The following is a 22,770-nucleotide window of genomic DNA, read 5'->3' on the forward strand; positions in this document are numbered from 1 at the left end:
AAGCCTGTAATAATCTGTTTTAAAGATTTAAAGAGAGGTGTAGATTTGCTTTTGGTGGTTGTGATGGTGTGAACATGTTTCCTCGTCGTCCATTTAATGTTCACATAAAACATACACCACTGGTTTAGTGGTAAGTCCCATTGTGACAACATGCCCCGCTATTTCCCCCAAAACTGTAATGAGATGGTATCATTTAATTTAGCCTGTCCAAAATTCACTCAACTAGTAAGAGTGCCCATGTAGCATGAACATTATGCATTATTACATCACAGGCTGGTATTAATAGTTGTAATTAAAGTATTTTCCACCTCGTAGGGCGAATCATCTATCAGGAGAATCACAGCTGAATTCATTTTCTGTCAAATATTCTGCATATTCTGGATGCTGTTGTTGAATCCCACAAAAACGCACCCAGGTCATAAATCATCCCAAAATAAACAAATAAAAAATAAAATTGTGCTTAAAGAAAATGAAGAGTTGTTTGTATATTTCATTGTTCTCACTGGTGATTCTCATTACATTAATAATATTACTGTAATACAATTATTCTCTTTATTCAAATCAGTGTAGGTTAAAAAAAAAAAACATAACAGTCCAAAAATGCTTATTTACTTTATTTTTATTTTTTATATTTTCAATTATGTGTAAATTTCATTTCCTGTCAGTACAGTCATAATTAAAGGCTAACTAGTCATGTCTAATGAATCAATAATCCATTAATATTATTATATTCTCCATTAATAATCATGTCCATGTTCTATGTGTACAACAATAAAGGTGACCTCTTACCTGGGAAATATTTAATCAAGTAATTTGCAGTCTTATAATCACTGAAGCTCAACATGTAACAACAAATAAAGTCATGAGATTAATTGTAATGAATTATTATAATCTATTGACAGCTCTAATATAAACAGTATGTTTGTGTGTGCTATGTTCAGTGATTCAGTTTGTCGTCCTTATTCTCTCAGTGGCCATGTTTCAGGCGTGATCTCCGTCATGTCAAACTCTCGAATGGCGAACGTCACGTCACGCCACTTCCTGAAGTAGAGCTGCTTTTGAGTGACGCGATTCTTCAACACGAAACTCTCGATCTTCAACACCGGCAGATCCTGAACACAATACACACATTTAAACGTGGGGCATATTTCACCTCAAAATCAAAAGTGTGGAATAAATTATATTTTGCTTAAAGAAAAGTAGGCCTATTTTAGGACCGTTAAGATTTTTGTCATTGTGGCATTATTTTCATGACAATTAAGCACAATTACTTCCCAAATTCTCATAACTGTGTTGCAAAAAATTATATATTGTTTAGAGTTCATTCAGTGAGATTAATTATATAAAAAAATAATGCGTGTAAAAAAAAAAAAAAGCGATTTAAGTTTGAAGTACCACCTGTTTTCAGCAGGGGGCAGTAAGCGAAACTCCAGCTGTATAGACAGCACGCAAAAAACTAGCAACAGCACAAGATGAGGACGTGCTCTTGCGTTCAAAAACAGCTGGACAAAGCATAATTCCGATTGCAGAGATCTCAAGATGTTTTTCTACGTTTCAAGCTTTGCTTAACTTTACAGCGACCTAAAAACACTGTTTATGATGCGACAACCAAAGTGAGATGATCCAAAAGTGCCTGATGCAGGTGTACACTGACGCGTCCTTACAAAAGCCCTTATAATAAATCTATCTCGGACATATTGATGAATTCTATCGCAAAATGAAGGACCAATGATAGACTTATATTCAATTATATGGAAATAAAGAATATATTGCGTTTTAAAGCCACTTTTTGTATTGTCTTATCGGAAGACCCATTTGCGACTGAGCTTTAATTTCCTGGCTGATGTCTTGAGATGTTGCTTCAATATATCCACATAATTTTCCTTCCTCATGATGCCATCTATTTTGTGAAGTGCCCCAGTCCCTCCTGCAGCAAAGCACCCCCACAACATGATGCTGCCACCCCCATGCTTCACGGTTGGGATGGTGTTCTTCGGCTTGCAAGCCTCACCCTTTTCTCCTCCGAACATAACTATGGTCATTATGGCCAAACAGTTTGATTTTTGTTTCATCAGACCAGAGGACATTTCTCCAAAAAGTAAGATCTTTGTCCCCATGTGCACTTGCAAACTGTAGTCTGGCTTTTTTATGGCAGTTTTGGAGCAGTGGCTTCTTCCTTGCTGAGCAGCCTTTCAGGTTATGTCGATATAGAACTCGTTTTGCTGTGGATATAGATACTTGTGTACCTGTTTCCTCCAGCATCTTCACAAGGTCCTTTGCTGTTGTTCTGGGATTGTTTTGCACTTTTATCACCAAACTACATTCATCTCTAGGAGACAGAATGCATCTCCTTCCTGAGCAGTATGATGGCTGCGTGGTCCCATGGTGTTTATACTTGCGTACTATCGTTTGTACAGATGAACGTGGTACCTTCAGGTGTTTGAAAATTGCTCCCAAGGATGAACCAGACTTGTGGAGGTGCACAATTTTTTTTCTGAGGTCTTGGCTGATTTCTTTTGATTTTCCCATGATGTCAAGCAAAGAGGCACTGAGTTTGAAGGCAGACCTTAAAATACATCCACAGGTACACCTCCAATTCAGTACACCTCCTATCAGAAGCTAACTGGCTAAAGGCTTGACATCATTTTCTGGAATTTTCCAAGCTGCTTAAAGGCTGTGGAGTGGTTAAAAAATGAGTTTTAATGACTTCAATCTAAGTGTATGTAAATTTCTGACTTCAACTTTACTGTTATTTGAGGGGCTTTCTCAGTAAACATTTATATATGCAATTAATTGCGATTAATTCAATTAATTAATCAGCATATCATGTTTTTAATTCAATTAATTATAAAATTATAATAGAAATTATAATCGAATGACAGCCCTAATACTTATTAAATTCTGCAGTGTTTATATGTATCATGGTTGTATTTGTTGTAATGAATGTAATTTTTGCTGATTTTAATTTAAAAAAAGTTTTTATTAATGTTTTATGGTAATGAGAATTAATTGTGTAATTATTAATAATGTTGCGCAATGCAAAAAAAAAATTAAAAATCACGAGAGCCTAAAAACGGGCTTTGTTATACATTATACAAAATATAAAATGATTTTTTTTTTGTGCGTTTTTGGGGTTAAAATGTCATTTCTTCATGAGATCTTCTTCACTTCATTGTACCGTTCAATTTCAGTGATTTTACAAACAACATTTGCGACAGACTGAGTAATAAAGAGATATATATATATATATATATATATATATATATATATATATATACACACACACATTATATTGCCAAAAGTATTCGCTCATCTGCCTTTAGACGCATATGAACTTAAGTGACATCCCATTCTTAATCCATAGGGTTTAATATGACGTCGGCCCACCCTTTGCAGCTATAACAGCTTCAACTCTTCTGGGAAGGCTTTCCACAAGGTTTAGGAGTGTGTTTATGGGAATTTTTGACCATTCTTCCAGAAGCGCATTTGTGAGGTCAGACACTGATGTTGGACGAGAAGGCCTGGCTCGCAGTCTTCGCTCTAATTCATCCCAAAGGTGCTCTATCGGGTTGAGGTCAGGACTCTGTGCAGGCCAGTCAAGTTCTTCCACACCAAACTCGCTCATCCATGTCTTTATGGACCTTGCTTTGTGCACTGGTGTGCAGTCATGTTGGAACAGGAAGGGGCCATCCCCAAACTGTTCCCACAAAGTTGGGAGCATGGAATTGTCCAAAATCTCTTGGTATGCTGAAGCACTCAGAGTTCCTTTCACTGGAACTAAGGGGCCAAGCCCAGCTCCTGAAAAACAACCCCACACCATAATCCCCCTCCACCAAACTTCACAGTTGGCACAATGCAGTCAGACAAGTACCGTTCTCCTGGCAACCGCCAAACCCAGACTCGTCCATGAGATTGCCAGATGGAGAAGCGTGATTCGTCACTCCAGAGAACGGGTCTCCACTGCTCTAGAGTCCAGTGGCGGCGTGCTTTACACCACTGCATCTGACGCTTTGCATTGCACTTGGTGATGTATGGCTTGGATGCAGCTGCTCGGCCATGGAAACCCATTCCATGAAGCTCTCTATGCACTGTTCTTGAGCTAATCTGAAGGCCACATGAACTTTGGAGGTCTGTAGCGATTGACTCTGCAGAAAGTTGGCGACCTCTGCGCACTATGCGCCTCAGCATCCGCTGACCCCGCTCTGTCATTTTACATGGCCTGAGTTGCTGTCATTCCCAATCACTTCCACTTTGTTATAATACCACTGACAGTTGACTGTGGAATATTTAGTAGCGAGGAAATTTCACGACTGGACTTGTTGCACAGGTGGCATCCTATCACAGTACCACGCTGGAATTCACTGAGCTCCTGAGAGCGGCCCATTCTTTCACAAATGTTTGTAGAAGCAGTCTGCATGCCTAGGTGCTTCATTTTATACACCTGTGGCCATGGAAGTGATTGGAACACCTGAATTCAATTATTTGGATGGGTGAGCGAATACTTTTGGCAATATAGTGTATGTTAACAAAAAACTACTGTCTGATAATGACATTTTGTTTTGCTCAGAAATTATGTTTTAAAAGTGTACAAAGAGGTACAAAAGCTTTTTATTGTTCTAACAATAAATGATTTCCACTGAACATGGATTGGATCTGTTGAACACAAGACAGGCCAAAATTTAAAGAGACCAACAATGAAAGATAAATAGAAAATAAAAAGATAAGAAAATCTTTAAAAAAATATGCTAAATATCACAGCATTGTGATGGATGTGAAAAAGTTATTTTGTACTTCTAAAACATTTTTGCACTTCTGTTTTTGCAGTTCAAAACAACAGAACTCACATTTTACATGTATGTACTGTATATGATAAAACATTACATATGCATATGTTGGGCAATTCCACGGAAATGTCAACCACATCAAGGAAAAAGAAAAAGTTACCAATGGAACAAAACGTCCTTTTAATTTCTATTGTGGTGTAATGGATAATGCCATCCACACCGCTAGAGGGCGCCGCTTGCTTACACAATGCTGACTGAAGCCCTGAATGCAGACCATTTTCAAACGCAGCCTTTTAAGCTTTAGTAAGCAAGACCATACTGCGATTCAATTAATCATGCAGCATTAATGGAGAAGTCAAAGTCTGCTGGTTTCAAAGCGTTGAAGATGGTTTCCCTCATCATTTATAGGTAAGTGCTGTTTTCACAACTGTCACGTAATGATGGTTTTTCCTCATTAATATGAGAACAAGACAGAATAAAAATGTAATTTAATATTACATGTTCTTAGGAGTGCCAACCCTTCTACATATTGTGGCTATTATTTTATATATATTATTATAGTTTTAATTTGGTCAATAATCAGCTCATCCCTGAGATATATATATATATATATATCACACACCTGCCATTCATTTACAACTATTTCTTACATCACATGAATTTCATGTTTGAAAGAGCTATTTCTGATATAAAGGATTTATTTATGAATGACAGTTTGAATGAAACTCTGGCGATATTCCTGAGAGGAGGAGTGTGTTCATTTCTTTGGAACGATCAAGGAAGCGTGTCAGATTTGATTTGGTTGGAGTGACACACTTAAGTGTTTAATCTGCGATCTGTGTGTGTGTTACCTGTATGGTGACGTAGGAGGCGATGATGCCCCAGTCGTGTCTGCACTCAGCACACAGCATCTTCTCTTTCTTGCTGATACCATCAAAGCTTTTGGGGTTTTTATGGGGTATTGTGATGCAGCGTTTGAAGATAGTATTATCCAGAATGATGTGATGAGACTTCTGATGGAGAGAGAAAGAGAAATGTGTTCTTATGCTAATCATTTGAAAAGGAAGTCATGGGCAAACATGCTCAAATGCCAAAAGAATTACTGATCAAGAAAAGGTGTTCACACTTGAGTCCTCTTAAAAAGAACCAGAATAAATAAATACAAAAAATAGAGAACACTTGCCCCATAGACTTCTATTTTAAGTTGAAAGTAACCTGAAACGTTCCTTTTTTGGTCATACCTGCACGACTCGAAGGTCCTCGCTCAAAGCCGCAAACTTCTTGCACTTGGCGCAGAGGAGCTGGTAGCTGGCCTGAGTTTTGGGTTTATCAGGACTCGCACTAATAAGATCCCTCCTGGCCTTATCTTCCCGCTGTATCAGGTCCACCTGAACACACACACACACACACACACACACACTGTGATGTCATACAGTACAAGAACAGCACTAATGATTAAAGCAGTGAAAGTGCAGAACCTTGTTACAGATGTCATCAGGGCGACTCTGCAGTCGGGTGATGGCGGTTTCCACGATCTGCTCCTTAAACACGTTCATGCGCTCTTTCTCAATGCGCTCTTTACTGCTGGAGATCAGGAAACAACGACTGCCCTGTGCACGACCACGACCTACAAAACACACAAACACACAGCTTACAATTTATATTTACAAATACCATAGTCATGCTTTAAATATAAAAGCCACCTGGTGCTGAAACATCAACTGAATACAAATAATACATTGTGTTTGTGTGTGAGAGAGTATTTGTGTGTGTGTGAATTTGTTTTTGTGTGTGTATTTGTGAAGTGTATTAATGTGTGTGTGTGTGTGTGAATTTGTGAAGTGCATTAATGTGTGTGTGTATTTGTGTTTGTATTTGTGAAGTGCATTAATGTGTGTGTGTGTGTATGTGTTTGTGAGTGTATTTGTAAAGTGCATTAATGTGTGTGTGTTTGTGTGTGTATTTGTGAAGTGCATTAATGTGTGTGTGTGTATTTGTAAAGTGCATTAATGTGTGTGTGTGTGTATGTATTTGTGAGTATTTGTAAATTGCATTAATGTGTGTGTGTATTTGTGTGTGTATTTGTGAAGTGTATTAATGTGTGTGTGTGTGTATGTATTTGTGAGTATTTGTAAATTGTATTAATGTGTGTGTGTATTTGTGTTTGTATTTGTAAAGTGCATTAATGTGTGTGTGTTTGTGAAGTGTATTAATGTGTGTGTGTATTTGTGTGTATGTATTTGTGTTTGTGAGTGTATCTGTGTGTGTATTCATAAAGTGTATTAATGTGTGTGTATTTTTATTTGTGTGTGTGTGTTTGTGTTTGTGAGTATATTTGTGTGTATGTATTTGTGAAGTGTATTAATGTGTGTGTGTATTTGTGTATGTATTTGTGTGTGTATTTGTGAAGTGTATTAATGTGTGTGTGTGTATTTGTATTTGTGTATGTATTTGTGTGTGTGTGTGTATTTGTGTTTGTGAGTATATTTGTGTATGTATTTGTGTGTGTATTCGTAAAGTGATTAATGTGTGTGTATTTTTATTTGTGTGTGTGTGTATGTATTTGTGAGTATATTTGTGTTTGTATTTGTGTGTGTGTATTTATGTTTGTGTATGTATTTGTGAGTGTATTTGTATGTATTTGTATTTGAGTGTATTTGTGTGTGTGTGTATTTGTGTATGTATTTGTGTGTGTGTATTTGTGAAGTGTATTAATGTGTGTGTGTGTATTTATGTTTGTGTATGTATTTGAGTGTATTGTGTGTGTGTGTGTATTTGTATTTGTGAGTGTATTTGTGTGTGTGTATTTGTGAAGTGTATTAATGTGTGTGTGTATTTGTATTTGTGAGTGTATTTGTGTGTGTGTATTTGTGAAGTGTATTAATGTGTGTGTGTGTGTATTTGTATTTGTGAGTGTATTTGTGTGTGTGTATTTGTGAAGTGTATTAATGTGTGTGTGTGTGTATTTGTATTTGTGAGTGTATTTGTGTGTGTGTATTTGTGAAGTGTATTAATGTGTGTGTGTGTATTTGTATTTGTGAGTGTATTTGTGTGTGTGTATTTGTGAAGTGTATTAATGTGTGTGTGTGTGTATTTGTATTTGTAAGTGTATTTGTGTGTGTGTATTTGTGAAGTGTATTAATGTGTGTGTGTGTATTTGTATTTGTGTGTGTGTGTTTGTGTTTGTGAGTGTATTTGTGTGTGTATTTGTGAAGTGTATTAATGTGTGTGTGTGTATTTTTATTTGTGTGTGTGTGTTTGTGTTTGTGAGTATATTTGTGTGTATGTATTTGTGAAGTGTATTAATGTGTGTGTGTATTTGTATTTGTGTATGTATTTGTGTGTGTATTTGTGAAGTGTATTAACGTGTGTGGTTGTATTTATGTTTGTGTATGTATTTGTGAGTGTATTTGTGTGTGTATTTTTATTTGTGTGTGTGTATTTGTGTTTGTGAGTATATTTGTGTATGTATTTGTGTGTGTATTTGTGTGTGTATTTTTATTTGTGTGTGTGTGTTTGTGTTTGTGAGTATATTTGTGTGTATGTATTTGTGAAGTGTATTAATGTGTGTGTGTATTTGTATTTGTGAGTGTATTTGTGTGTGTGTATTTGTGAAGTGTATTAATGTGTGTGTGTGTATTTGTATTTGTGTATGTATTTGTGTGTGTGTATTTGTGAAGTGTATTAATGTGTGTGTGTGTATTTGTATTTGTGAGTGTATTTGTGTGTGTGTATTTGTGAAGTGTATTAATGTGTGTGTGTGTGTGTATTTGTATTTGTGAGTGTATTTGTGTGTGTGTATTTGTGAAGTGTATTAATGTGTGTGTGTGTATTTGTATTTGTGTGTGTGTGTTTGTGTTTGTGAGTGTATTTGTGTGTGTATTTGTGTGTGTGTATTTGTGAAGTGTATTAATGTGTGTGTGTGTATTTGTATTTGTGTGTGTGTGTTTGTGTTTGTGAGTGTATTTGTGTGTGTATTTGTGAAGTGTATTAATGTGTGTGTGTGTATTTTTATTTGTGTGTGTGTGTTTGTGTTTGTGAGTATATTTGTGTGTATGTATTTGTGAAGTGTATTAATGTGTGTGTGTATTTGTATTTGTGTATGTATTTGTGTGTGTATTTGTGAAGTGTATTAATGTGTGTGTGTGTGTATTTGTATTTGTGAGTGTATTTGTGTGTGTGTATTTGTGAAGTGTATTAATGTGTGTGTGTGTATTTGTATTTGTGTGTGTGTGTTTGTGTTTGTGAGTGTATTTGTGTGTGTATTTGTGAAGTGTATTAATGTGTGTGTGTGTATTTTTATTTGTGTGTGTGTGTTTGTGTTTGTGAGTATATTTGTGTGTATGTATTTGTGAAGTGTATTAATGTGTGTGTGTATTTGTATTTGTGTATGTATTTGTGTGTGTATTTGTGAAGTGTATTAACGTGTGTGGTTGTATTTATGTTTGTGTATGTATTTGTGAGTGTATTTGTGTGTGTATTTTTATTTGTGTGTGTATGTATTTGTGTTTGTGAGTATATTTGTGTATGTATTTGTGTGTGTATTCGTAAAGTGATTAATGTGTGTGTATTGTTATTTGTGTGTGTGTGTTATGTATTTGTGAGTATATTTATGTATGTATTTGTGTGTGTGTATTTGTGAATTGTATTAATGTGTGTGTGTATATTTGTATTTGTGTGTATGTATTTGTGTTTGTCAGTGTATTTGTGTGTGTGTATGTATTTGTGTTTTTGAGTTTATTTGTTTGTGTGTTTTTGTGTTTCTATTTGGGTATGTGTATGTGTTTGTGAGTGTATTTGGGATTGTGTATGTGTTTGAGTTATTTGTAAGTGTATTTGTGTGTGTATGTATTTGTGTTTATGTGTGTATTTGTGTGTGTGTGTGTTTGTGAGTTATTTGTAAGTGTATTTGTGTGGGTGTATGTATTTGTATTTGTGAGTGTATTTGTGTTTGTATTTGGGTATGTGTATTTATATTTGTGAGTGTGTGTATTTGTGTGTGAGTGTGTATTAATGTGTATTTGTATTTGTGTGTGTATTTGTGAAGTGTATTAATGCGTGTGTGTGTGTATTTGTATTTGTGTATGTATTTGTGTGTGTGTATTTGTGAAGTGTATTAATGTGTGTGTGTGTGTGTATATTTGTGAATTGTATTAATGTGTGTGTGTCTATTTGTATTTGTGAATGTATTTGTGTGTGTATGTGTTTGTGAGTTATTTGTGAGTGTATTTGTGTTTGTGTGTATTTGTGTGTATGTGTTTGTGAGTTATTTGTGAGTATTTGTGTGTTTATTTGTGTGTGTGTGTGTGTGTGTGTGTGTATTTCTGTTTATGTGTGTATTTGTATTTGTTTATGTGTGTATTTGTGTGTGTATGTGTTTGTGAGTGTTTGTGTATGTGTATTTGTGTTTGAGAGTGTATTTGTGTATGTGTTTGGGTATGTGTATTCGTGTTTGAGAGTGTATTTGTGTTTGTGAGTGTTTGTGTATGTGTATTTGTGTTTGAGAGTGTATTTGTGTATGTGTTTGGGTATGTGTATTCGTGTTTGCGTCTACGTGTATATTTGTATGTGCAAGTGTATTTGTGTGTATTTGTGTTTGTGAGTGTATGTGTGTGTGTATTTGTGTTTGTTAGTGTATGTGTGTGTGTATTTGTGTTTGTGAGTGTATGTGTGTGTGTATTGAGTTATTTGTAACTTTTTGTATTTGTGTTTGTGAGTGTATTTGTGTGTGTGTATTTGTGCTTGTGAGTTATTTGTGTGTGTATTTGTGTTTGTGTGTATTTGTGTATGTGTATTTGTGTTTGTGCTTGTGAATTATTTGTGTGTGTATTTGTGTTTGTGTGTATTTGTGTATGTGTATTTGTGTTTGTGAGTGTATTTGTGTATGTGTATTTGTGTTTGTGTGTATTTGCGTGTGTGTATTTGTGTATGTGTGTTTGTGTTTGTGAGTGTATTTGTGTGTGTGTGTGTGTGTGTGTTTGTGTGTATTTGTGTTTGTATTTGGGTATGTGTATTTGTGCTTGTGAGTTATTTGTGTGTGTATTTGTGTTTGTGTATTTGTGTTTGTGAGTGTATTTGTGCTTGTGAGTTATTTGTGTGTGTATTTGTGTTTGTGTGTATTTGTGTGTGTGTATTTGTGTTTGTGTGTATTTGTGTGTGTGTGTATTTGTGTTTGTGAGTGTATGTGTATTTGTGTTTGTGAGTGTATTTGTGTATGTGTATTTGTGAGTGTATTTGTGTGTGTGTATTTGTGTTTGTGTGTATTTGTGTATGTGTATTTGTGTTTGTGAGTGTATTTGTGTGTGTATTTGTGTGTGTATTTGTGTTTGTGTGTATTTGTGAGTGTATTTGTGCTTGTGAGTTATTTGTGTGTGTATTTGTGTTTGTGTGTATTTGTGTATGTGTATTTGTGTTTGTGAGTGTATTTGTGTGTGTGTATTTGTGTTTGTGAGTGTATTTGTGTGTGTGTATTTGTATTTGTGTGTGTATTTGTGTTTGTGTGTATTTGTGTATGTGTATTTGTGTATGTGAGTGTATTTGTGTGTGTGTGTATTTGTGTGTGTATTTGTGAGTGTATGTGTGTGTGTATTTGTGTTTGTGAGTGTATGTGTGTGTGTATTTGTGTTTGTGAGTGTATTTGTGTGTGTATTGAGTTATTTGTAACTTTTTGTATTTGTGTTTGTGAGTGTATTTGTGTGTGTGTGTGTGTGTGTGTGTATTTGTGTTTGTATTTGGGTATGTGTATTTGTGCTTGTGAGTTATTTGTGTGTGTATTTGTGTTTGTGTGTATTTGTGTATGTGTATTCGTGTTTGCGTCTACGTGTATATTTGTATGTGTAAGTGTATTTGTGTGTATTTGTGTGTTTATTTGTGTGTGTGTGTGTGTGTGTGTATTTCTGTTTATGTGTGTATTTGTATTTGTTTATGTGTGTATTTGTGTGCGTATGTGTTTGTGAGTGTATTTGTGTTTATGTGTGTATTTGTGAGTGTATTTGTGTGTGTATTTGTGAGTGTATTTGTGTGTGTGTTTGTGTATGTGTATTTGTGTTTGAGAGTGTATTTGTGTGTGTGTTTGGGTATGTGTATTCGTGTTTGCGTCTACGTGTATATTTGTATGTGCAAGTGTATTTGTGTGTATTTGTGTTTGTGAGTGTATGTGTGTGTGTATTTGTGTTTGTGAGTGTATGTGTGTGTGTATTGAGTTATTTGTAACTTTTTGTATTTGTGTTTGTGAGTGTATTTGTGTGTGTGTGTGTGTGTATTTGTATTTGGGTATGTGTATTTGTGCTTGTGAGTTATTTGTGTGTGTATTGAGTTATTTGTAACTTTTTGTATTTGTGTTTGTGAGTGTATTTGTGTGTGTATTTGTGTTTGTGAGTGTATGTGTGTGTGTATTGAGTTATTTGTAACTTTTTGTATTTGTGCTTGTGAGTTATTTGTGTGTGTATTTGTGTTTGTGTGTATTTGTGTATGTGTATTTGTGTTTGTGAGTGTATTTGTGCTTGTGAGTTATTTGTGTGTGTATTTGTGTATGTGTATTTGTGTTTGTGAGTGTATTTGTGTATGTGTATTTGTGTATGTGTATTTGTGTTTGTGAGTGTATTTGCGTGTGTATTTGTGTTTGTGAGTGTATTTGTGTGTGTATTTGTGTTTGTGTGTATTTGTGTGTGTGTATTTGTGTATGTGAGTGTATTTGTGTGTGTATTTGTGTTTGTGTGTATTTGTGTATGTGTATTTGTGTTTGTGAGTGTATTTGTGCTTGTGAGTTATTTGTGTGTGTATTTGTGTATGTGTATTTGTGTTTGTGAGTGTATTTGTGTGTGTATTTGTGTTTGTGAGTGTATTTGTGTGTGTATTTGTGTTTGTGTGTATTTGTGTGTGTATTTGTGTTTGTGAGTGTATGTGTGTGTGTATTTGTGTTTGTGAGTGTATTTGTGTGTGTGTGTGTGTGTGTATTTGTATTTGGGTATGTGTATTTGTGCTTGTGAGTTATTTGTGTGTGTATTGAGTTATTTGTAACTTTTTGTATTTGTGTTTGTGAGTGTATTTGTGTGTGTGTGTGTGTGTGTGTGTATTTGTGTTTGTATTTGGGTATGTGTATTTGTGCTTGTGAGTTATTTGTGTGTGTATTTGTGTTTGTGTGTATTTGTGTATGTGTATTCGTGTTTGCGTCTACGTGTATATTTGTATGTGTAAGTGTATTTGTGTGTATTTGTGTGTGTGTGTGTGTATTTCTGTTTATGTGTGTATTTGTATTTGTTTATGTGTGTATTTGTGTGCGTATGTGTTTGTGAGTGTATTTGTGTTTATGTGTGTATTTGTGAGTGTATTTGTGTGTGTTTGTGTATGTGTATTTGTGTTTGAGAGTGTATTTGTGTGTGTGTTTGTGTATGTGTATTTGTGCTTGTGAGTTATTTGTGTGTGTATTTGTGTTTGTGTGTATTTGTGTATGTGTATTTGTGTTTGTGAGTGTATTTGTGCTTGTGAGTTATTTGTGTGTGTATTTGTGTGTGTATTTGTGTATGTGTATTTGTGTTTGTGAGTGTATTTGTGTATGTGTATTTGTGTTTGTGAGTGTATTTGCGTGTGTGTATTTGTGTTTGTGAGTGTATTTGTGTGTGTATTTGTGTTTGTGTGTATTTGTGTGTGTGTATTTGTGAGTGTATTTGTGTATGTGAGTTATTTGTGTGTGTATTTGTGTTTGTGTGTATTTGTGTATGTGTATTTGTGTTTGTGAGTGTATTTGTGCTTGTGAGTTATTTGTGTGTGTATTTGTGTGTGTATTTGTGTATGTGTATTTGTGTTTGTGAGTGTATTTGTGTATGTGTATTTGTGTTTGTGAGTGTATTTGCGTGTGTGTATTTGTGTTTGTGAGTGTATTTGTGTGTGTATTTGTGTTTGTGTGTATTTGTGTGTGTGTATTTGTGTATGTGAGTGTATTTGTGTGTGTATTTGTGTATGTGTATTTGTGTTTGTGAGTGTATTTGCGTGTGTGTATTTGTGTTTGTGAGTGTATTTGTGAGTGTATTTGTGTTTGTGTGTATTTGTGTTTGTGAGTGTATTTGTGAGTGTATTTGTGTTTGTGTGTATTTGTGTTTGTGTGTGTATTTGTGTTTGTGAGTGTATTTGTGTTTGTGAGTGTATTTGTGAGTGTATTTGTGTTTGTGTGTATTTGTGTTTGTGTGTGTATTTGTGTTTGTGAGTGTATTTGTGTGTGTGTATTTGTGTTTGTGAGTGTATTTGCGTGTGTGTATTTGTGTTTGTGAGTGTATTTGCGTGTGTGTATTTGTGTTTGTGAGTGTATTTGCGTGTGTGTATTTGTGTTTGTGAGTGTATTTGTGTGTGTGTATTTGTGTTTGTGAGTGTATTTGCGTGTGTGTATTTGTGTTTGTGAGTGTATTTGCGTGTGTGTATTTGTGTTTGTGAGTGTATTTGCGTGTGTGTATTTGTGTTTGTGAGTGTATTTGCGTATGTGTATTTGTGTTTGTGAGTGTATTTGCGTGTGTGTATTTGTGTTTGTGAGTGTATTTGCGTATGTGTATTTGTGTTTGTGAGTGTATTTGCGTGTGTATTTGTGTTTGTGAGTGTATTTGCGTGTGTGTATTTGTGTTTGTAAGTGTATTTGCGTGTGTGTATTTGTGTTTGTGAGTGTATTTGCGTGTGTGTATTTGTGTTTGTGTGTATTTGTGTATGTGTATTTGTGTTTGTGAGTGTATTTGTGTGTGTGTATTTGTGTTTGTGAGTGTATTTGTGTGTGTATTTGTGTTTGTGTGTATTTGTGTATGTGTATTTGTGTTTGTGAGTGTATTTGTGTGTGTATTTGTGTTTGTGAGTGTATGTGTGTGTGTATTTGTGTTTGTAAGTGTATTTGTGTTTGTGAGTGTATGTGTGTGTGTATTTGTGTGTTTGTGGGTATGTGTATTTGTGCTTGTGAGTTATTTGAGTGTGTGTATTTGTGAATGTTTTTGTGTGAGTTTGTGTGTTTGTGTATGCGCATATGTTTGTTACCTCTAACTTGCACCATCTTCACCACGTTCCCCACATACTCATACATGAGCACCAGGTTGCATTGTGGGATATCGATGCCTTCATCAGCGACAGATGTGGCGATCAGTATCTTACTCTGATCAGAACTCTTAAACGAGTCCAGAACTCCTTTCTTATTGGTCAGAGTCATTCCTGTACAACAACAACAACACAACTGTACACATCACACCTGAGAGCAGACCGTAACACACAAGTCTACATGCATGATCATAATGAGCCTTACATAGAGAACATCAAAAATACTTCTGCTGTTTTTGAGTGAATTATGTATTCACGGGGCTTGTTGAAGCAAAGTCACGTGACTTTTTTGACCTAAAGAAATCCTATAGGAATATATACAGTAAATGCATTACCATCATAGTTTATCCAGCATTTTTATGCAATATCCCAAAATTGTGCATTCAAAACACATGGATGGAAACCACCTGTATAATATGTCCTCATTGTATGAAAGTACTTACCCGAGTTTGATTTTCGTCCTTTTCCAATCAGAACTCCGGGTTTCAGGAACTTCAGGGAATCAGTGTCTTCAATCCATTTCTTCATGGCCTTAAATGTATGCACACATACATGTGAATAGTCTTAACACATGTACATTTGTCCATTTAGAAATCCCTTTTAATTAAAACGGACTTTTATGCATTTAAGCTATACATCTGATGTGAGAAATGCAGACTAGAGAGTGAGAGACAGACAGTCAGAGCAAGCTGAACTCACATCAGCGAGGGCTCGTGTCCTGACGAACAGAACCGTGCGCGTCTGTTCATTGTTGTGATATTCTTCACCCAGAATGAACTTGAGCTCCTCTAGTTTAGGGTTCTGCTGCCCCTCATTGGCCAAAAGCAGCAACTGCGGCCGCTGACCTGCAGCAGTAAAACACATTAAAACACTGACCAGAGACCTGCCGAAATGAATAATAATGAAGGAGTCAGAATACAACAGACCATCAATTCTAAACACATAAGTTCTGAACTCTGCAACAGGAAGCTGCATTCAGATGTGTAATGAAACACTGTCGCTTTACAGTAAGCAAGACTGATCAGGTAGATGATTTAACAAATTCTTTACTGTCAAATAAGGCGGTGACTTTCCTCTCAGTCTCATCGTAGCCGGCGTTTCGGACCTGCTCAAAAAACGCATCCAGATAATCCAGCGCATCTTTAGTCCGAGCGTCCTCGTTAATTATCAGAGCATCATTATATTTCTGAGAAAGGATGAGAAAATATCATCAGATACAAGACTGGCAGATCATTTTAATAATTCATTTCAGATCCTTATTGATGGACTATTGATTACTGAATAGTATACAGATTTATTTATAGAATACACATAATGTTTAATTATATATTTAGAAATCTAAACAAATACCAAACGGGTCTATTCTAGAACAAAACAAAACCCCAAAACAACAAAATACAAAAAACAACCCCTCCACCAAACAAATAAATTAAAAACAAACCAATACAAACCAAAAAACAAAACAAACCAAAAACCCTTCAAACAAATCCCTAGAGCTAAAAACAAACAAAAAACAAACAGAAAACTGAATCCAAAAACAACAAAAAACCTAAAACAAAACCCCAAACAAAAAATAAAGCCAAACCAACCCCCACTTAAACAAAAATAAAACAGAAAAAACCCAGAAAATAAAACCTAAAATTTTTTTTAAAAAAAATACCAAAACATTAAAAAAAAAAAAAATTAATAAAAATCCAAAAAAACTAAAACATAAACAAACAAACAAACAAAAACACAAAAACAGAAAAAACCCAGAAAATAAAACTGGAACCCAAAAAACTAAACCTAAAAAAATAAATAAATAAATAAATAAATAAACAAATACAGAATAAAAACCCTGAAAACAAAACCGAAAAACTAACAAAACCCCAAACAAAAAATAAACAAACAAAACCAACCCCCACTTAAACAAAAATAAAACAGAAAAAACCCAGAAAATAAAACCTAAAATATATATATATATATATATATATATATATACCAAAAAAAAACAAAAGAAAAACATAAACAAACAAACAAACACAAAAACAGAAAAAACCCAGAAAATAAAACCTAAAAAAACCAAAAAAATACCAAAAAAAACCCCCAAAACTTAAACAAACAAACAAAAACAAACTACAAGCCTGAAAGCAAAACTCAAACCCCCAAACAAAAAAATGTACAAACAAAACCAAACCAAGACCCCCCCCAAATAAACAAAACAAATAAAAAATAAAACTGAGTCCAAACCCCAAACCGATCAGAATCTGTCTGTCTGTCTGTCTCACCCTCAGGTGTTCAGTGTAGTTGTAGAGCGCTCTGCAGATCCTCCTCTCCTCCTCTTCATTGCTCATCTGAAGAACTCTGCAGCATTTCTGAACGGACACGATCCACTGCTCGTACTTCTGAGATCCATACTCACGGTTCTGAACGTTTGACAGACTCTCTGCCAGACACAAATGCACATGTGTTAGTGTGTATGTGTTTGTACAGTGTATGTATAGACAGGTGAGAGTTGTGTACCGATATTGTAGACAGTCTGTGCGAGCTGTTCGATGTTACTCATGATGTTGCAGATTATCCTGATGAAGGGATCAGATGTGCGCTGAAGAACCTCAAAAAACTCTGACACACAGAAACACACACAGACAGCTTCAATAGTCATGTTGTTTGATATTGCTAGTTGATAAAATGTTTGAAAACATGGGAAAACTCTTTTCATGGTGAAGTGTGTGTACAATATTTTTTCAATGGTGCATGTAGATGTTTGCGTGTACAGTAACTGCATGTAAATTCTGACCTTTCTGAGGTGTGTGCACATATGACCTGAGCTCGTCCAGGTGTTGGGTAACTGTGGTGATGACCCTGGCATCCAGGTTAGCACACAGCTGTAAGATATTGTTTTCTGCCTCCAGCAGATTCTTGAATGAACCGATGCCAACTGACGCTGTCAGACCCACAATCTGACAGAGAGAGAGAGAGAGAGAGAGAGAGAGCTAATTAACCAATCAATTTACTACAAATAGAATAAAACAGAACAGACTAGAATAGAACAGAGCAGAAGAGAACAGAATAGATTATATTAGAATTAAACAGAATAGAACATAACACAACAACTGTTTGGTACCTGTGGCAGTGAGTGTGTGTTGGTGGTAAGTTTGGTATCCAGGTAACGGGTCATGATGTTGTTATACGGGTGTTTTCCGGTCGTGTTATGACACTCATCCAGCAGAATGAGTGACAGCAGCTCGAGAGACGACACCTCGCCGCTATTAAGAGCGTTCACCAGGATCTGAGCCGTCAACACCACAATATCATGATTCTCCAGGAGCCAGCACACAGACAGACCCTCCATATCACCACACATACCCGTCACCCTGCAGCACAAAACATACACTTCAGAAAGGGTCTAGATTTAGACTGTCATGCGTGCGTGTGAGAGAGAGATGCACCTGATACTGGGGTCCTTGCAGGAAAAGTGTTCCTTGAAAAGTTTGTACTGCTGTTCATAGACATCAACCTTTGTTGCCATGAACACAATCTTTGCCCTGCCAGGGAACTTCTGCAGGTGATTTTCACAGATTGCCAAGGCAACAATAGTTTTCCCACATCCTGAAGGAAAATAATCATCACCTTTAGTACACTGGAAATGGACAGTGATCAAGACTAAGACTTAGTGTAATGAGACACAGACCGAGTCCAAGATCAAATTCACATGGTCTTGAGAGGTCTTAAGACCAACTCCATCAGATCTAGACTGGTACATCACACATTGTATCTGACAATTTTACAGCCATTCACAGTGTGAATGTGTGAAAGTGTCTTTGCTGTTACAGTGGTGTGAAGCACCTGTAGGAGCACAGATGATGGTGTTGTGTCCTTTAGCAGCAGCGGTGGTCAGTTCCTTCTGATACTCTCTAAGCTTCTTTTCACCTAAACGCTCACCTTCACCGACCCCTGCGCAAAGGTCAAAGATCAAATTCCAGCAGCTGAGGAAAATAAAGATCATTCAGGTGTCAGGTGTGATATTTGCGATGTTGGGTTCTGTACCTGTTGACCCAATGGTCATCTCTGTGGAACTGATGTTGTTAGCGCTCAGATTATCTTCACTCTCACCGCCCTCTCTGTACTCAAAACACACTGACATCATTGTTTCTGAATCTCCATCACATGCAGCTTCCTTCATAACCGTACTACCTCCATCTACAAAAGAAACATCAGCACTGTAAGACAAGAGTAAAGTGACTGTCCAATTAGTTATGAGCTTATGACACAGGTGAGGATATATAACTTGTAACATGTATGGATGGACAGACAGATGGATACTTGACAAAAATTGATGGATGAATGGATGCTAGACAAAAATCGATGGATGGATGGATGGATGGATACTGGGCAAATGGATGGATGGATTGATGGATGGACAGACAGATACTAGTCAAAAATGGATGGATGGTTATTACTGATAAATGGATGGTTGGATACTAGACAAAAATGGATGGATGGACACTAGACAAAAATGGATGGATGGACACTAGACAAAAATGGATGGATGAATGGATGGACGCTAGACAAAAATGGATGGATGGACACTAGACAAAAGGGATGGATGGATGGATGGATACTAGACAAAAATGGATGGACGGATACTGGACAAAAGTGGATGGATGGATGGAGGATATTGGACAAAAATGGATGGATACTAGAAAAAAAAATTGATGGATGGATACTAGACAAAAATGGATAGATGGATTGATACTAGACAAAAATGTATGGACGGATACTGGACAAAAATGGATGGATGGATGAATACTAGACAAAAATGGATGGATACTAGAAAAAATTTTATGGATGGATGGATACTAAACAAAAATGGATGGATGGATACTGGACAAAAATGGATGGATGAATACAAGACAAAAATGGATGGATGGATACTAGACAAAAATGGATGGCTGGATACTGGACAAAAATGGATGGGATAGATACTAGACAAAAATGGATTGGATGGATACAAGAAAAATGGATGGATTGATGCTAGACAAAAATCGATGGATGATAAATGGATGGACACCAGATAAACGGATGGATGGATGGATGGAAGGATATGAGACAAAAATAGACGGATGGATGGATACTAATAAAAAAATGGATGGATGGGTGGATGGATGAATTCTAGACCAAAATGGATAGATGGATTGATACTAGACAAAAATGGATGAAAGGATAGATACTGGACAAAAATGGATGGATGGATGCTAGACAAATGGATAGATGGATGGATGGATACTAGACAAACATGGATGGATCCTAGACAAAAAAGGATGGATGGAAGGATAAATGGATGGTTATTATAGATGGATGGATACAAGACAAAAATGGATGGAAGGATACTAGACAAAAATAGACAGATGGATACTAATAAAAATGGATGGATGATGTTATTATGGAAAAATTGATGGAAGGATGGATACTAGACAAAAGTGGATGGATGGATGAATAAATGGATAGGTGATGGATGGATGGATGGATACTAGACAAAAAAGATGGATAAAAGGATGGAGAGATGGTTATTATTGATGGATGTTTAAGATTGGTTAGATGAATAAATACAGTAGATGGATGGATGATTATTTATGGATTGGTGCATGGATAGACGGAGGAGAAAAGGATGGATGAATGGTGATAATGTATGGATGAATGAATGAAAAAGAATCTAGCAGCCTTACTTAATTCTAGCAGTTCTAATGCCTGGTATAAGCTGCATGCGTCCAGAGCGATCTTCAGCACTTTAAACCAGTTTGGTTTATCTGAACGCAAAAGACACTCCACCAGTTTCTCACTGGCAGCTATCGGACCACGCATATTTTCTGTCTGTAAAACACAAACACACACTTATTTAAAATGCATTAATACACATGTGTAACAGTAGCCAGCCACACATGTCCTCGTTAGCGCGCCCGCCGGCTGACACCAGTTCGAATCCCACTCAGAGCAGGTCGAGCAGGACCGGTTATAGTGGTGCCGTGACCCGGATGGGAGTGAGGTTTAGGGGTGTGATTGTAATGGTAGCCAGCTGGTAGGTAGCTGTACAGTGTGTAAACTTCACTCCCCTGGCCTCAAGAGGCGCACTAACGACTGACGCTAGGGGCTGTAGCCTTTAACCTCCTCGTTAGCGCGCCCGCCTCCCATGCCAGCTGACGCCGGTTCGAATCCCGCTCAGAGCGGGTTGAGCAGGACCGGTTACAGTAATGGTGTGACCAAGATGGGAGTGATGTTTAGGGGGGTCAGTGCAACGGTAGCCAGCTAGTAGGTAGCTATGCAGTGTGTAAACCTCACTCCCCTGGCCTCAAGAGGCACACTAGCGACTGACACTAGGGGCTGTACCCATTAGCCTCCTCGTTAGCATGCCCACCTCCCATGCCGGCTGACGCCGGTTCGAATCCCGCTCAGAGTGGGTCGAGCAGGATTGGGTACACATGCATGAGTAGGAGATGTTTGGCTCTGGACTCACCGCTCGGATCTCCTCGCATTCCCTCATGTTCAGACAGTCGCTCATGTGGGTGAGCAGCTCGCCAGGCTTCATGTGTTTGGTGATGGATGGTTCGATCTTCTCCAGAAGCTTTCTGTGTTCCTGCAGCTCTTCTATCTCACGGAAGTTCCACTCCTTAATGGCCGCATAAAGACCAGTATAGTCTACACACCAAAACAAACACATCCAGACACTTCAAACCTGGAAATGTGAAAATGGTCCACTGGATATGTGCGCTTATAGTTAATGAACTCACCTGAGGCATGTAGGATGTCCAGAAAGGCCTGAAACCAGCCCACTTTATCTAACTCATACATTCTGTCCAACAATATTTGAGCTGCTGTGGTAACAGATGATTTCAGCTCTATTGAGATAATGTTTTCCACGACCTCTGTGCCAAGAGAACATATAGAATAGAATCTGTTTGTTGGAATGTTTATCACTACACTTCTGCACTCCCCAAGGCATCAAAAGAAAACACTGGCAGAGTATAATAAACAAAAAGCTCTAGCTGTCAAGCAGAATCACCTAGGGGAGGAATAAAAACAAGCTTGTACAGGATTCATTTTGGAAATGTTTTGAAACCTTGGAACCAGTCCTAAAGCAAAATATCATAGGATGCTGATAAGATCCAGATCTTTTAGAACATACAATTCTTAATAGGTCACTTATGATTAACAACAGAATAAAATACCCATGTAAAACATTAAGAGGACTATAAAGAAAATCTTAGATGATTTTAAAACTCCACCAATAGTTTGCTTTGGCTGTCCAGTAACAATGCAATGCAAATCAAGTACTAATAAACACAATACAGTCCAACAAGACTAAAATATAAACACACATTGAAATTCTTAGAGGGTGTTTTGATTAGAATAACATGCATATATAGCCTTTATGGAACTGTTAAGCTGTTGATGTTGTGTGTATGTTGGCAGAGTCTCACCTTTATCCAGGTATTCCGTCATGAAGGTTTTGATAAGTGACGGTCGCAAAATCTTAGTGATATATTCACTCGAGCGTCGTAAATTCTCCTTTTCCTGCTCGTACATTTCTACAGAGATTCAGCACACGATGATGTTGGTGATTTAGACTCCGGACTGACTCCTCCGAGCTCAATGAGGCTCTTATAGAGCAGAAACGAAAATGAAACTAAAGGTACACGATGAATCGAAACAGATCCCAGTCCAATTAACCCTTGTGAATCCGTGTATCATTTGCTCATTTCATATTCAATTAGGAATTCAAAATGGGAAAAACAAAAAACTATTTATTTCATTATTCGTTTACAAAATCAATATAAAAAAAAACAAATATTGACTTGTCCTTTCGTCATTTCAATTTAATGCTCAAGTTAAAAATATGAAATTGGGAAAATAGCCATAGGACACCGTGTGTTTTGATTATTTG

The 22,770-nt window shown here is 36.6% G+C and overlaps 1 protein-coding gene across 1 annotated transcript; it reads right to left on the minus strand.

Moving 5' to 3' along the window:
* Positions 1–598: 598 nt before the first annotated feature.
* On the minus strand, positions 599–22,517 carry LOC127420273 (antiviral innate immune response receptor RIG-I-like). Its single transcript, XM_051662369.1, has 19 exons — positions 22,307–22,517; positions 21,617–21,751; positions 21,343–21,524; positions 20,558–20,702; positions 18,879–19,031; positions 18,678–18,785; positions 18,281–18,440; positions 17,956–18,205; positions 17,629–17,791; positions 17,352–17,453; positions 17,117–17,274; positions 15,900–16,035; positions 15,549–15,694; positions 15,293–15,380; positions 14,793–14,963; positions 6,263–6,411; positions 6,026–6,172; positions 5,636–5,797; positions 599–1,112 (listed from the first exon to the last, which is right to left on the minus strand). The coding sequence occupies exons 1-19, from the start codon at positions 22,410–22,412 to the stop codon at positions 960–962; spliced, it is 2,814 nt and encodes a 937-aa protein (XP_051518329.1). The 5' UTR covers positions 22,413–22,517; the 3' UTR covers positions 599–959.
* Between the last annotated feature and the right edge of the window lie 253 nt (positions 22,518–22,770).

Source organism: Myxocyprinus asiaticus, chromosome 29 (genome assembly GCF_019703515.2).
Source record: "Myxocyprinus asiaticus isolate MX2 ecotype Aquarium Trade chromosome 29, UBuf_Myxa_2, whole genome shotgun sequence".
NCBI classification, from domain to species: Eukaryota; Metazoa; Chordata; class Actinopteri; order Cypriniformes; family Catostomidae; genus Myxocyprinus; species Myxocyprinus asiaticus.

Bases quoted from the DNA above. Each gene is read 5' to 3' on its own strand.
- LOC127420273 (XM_051662369.1), bottom strand. From the start codon at position 22,412: ATGTACGAGCAGGAAAAGGAGAATTTACGACGCTCGAGTGAATATATC. The intron at 17,454-17,628 runs GTCAGAATTTAC...TCTGTGTGTCAG, and splicing joins TGTGCACACACCTCAGAAAG to AGTTTTTTGAGGTTCTTCAG. The intron at 1,113-5,635 runs GTAACACACACA...TATTGTGTTCAG, and splicing joins CCTCCTACGTCACCATACAG to GATCTGCCGGTGTTGAAGAT.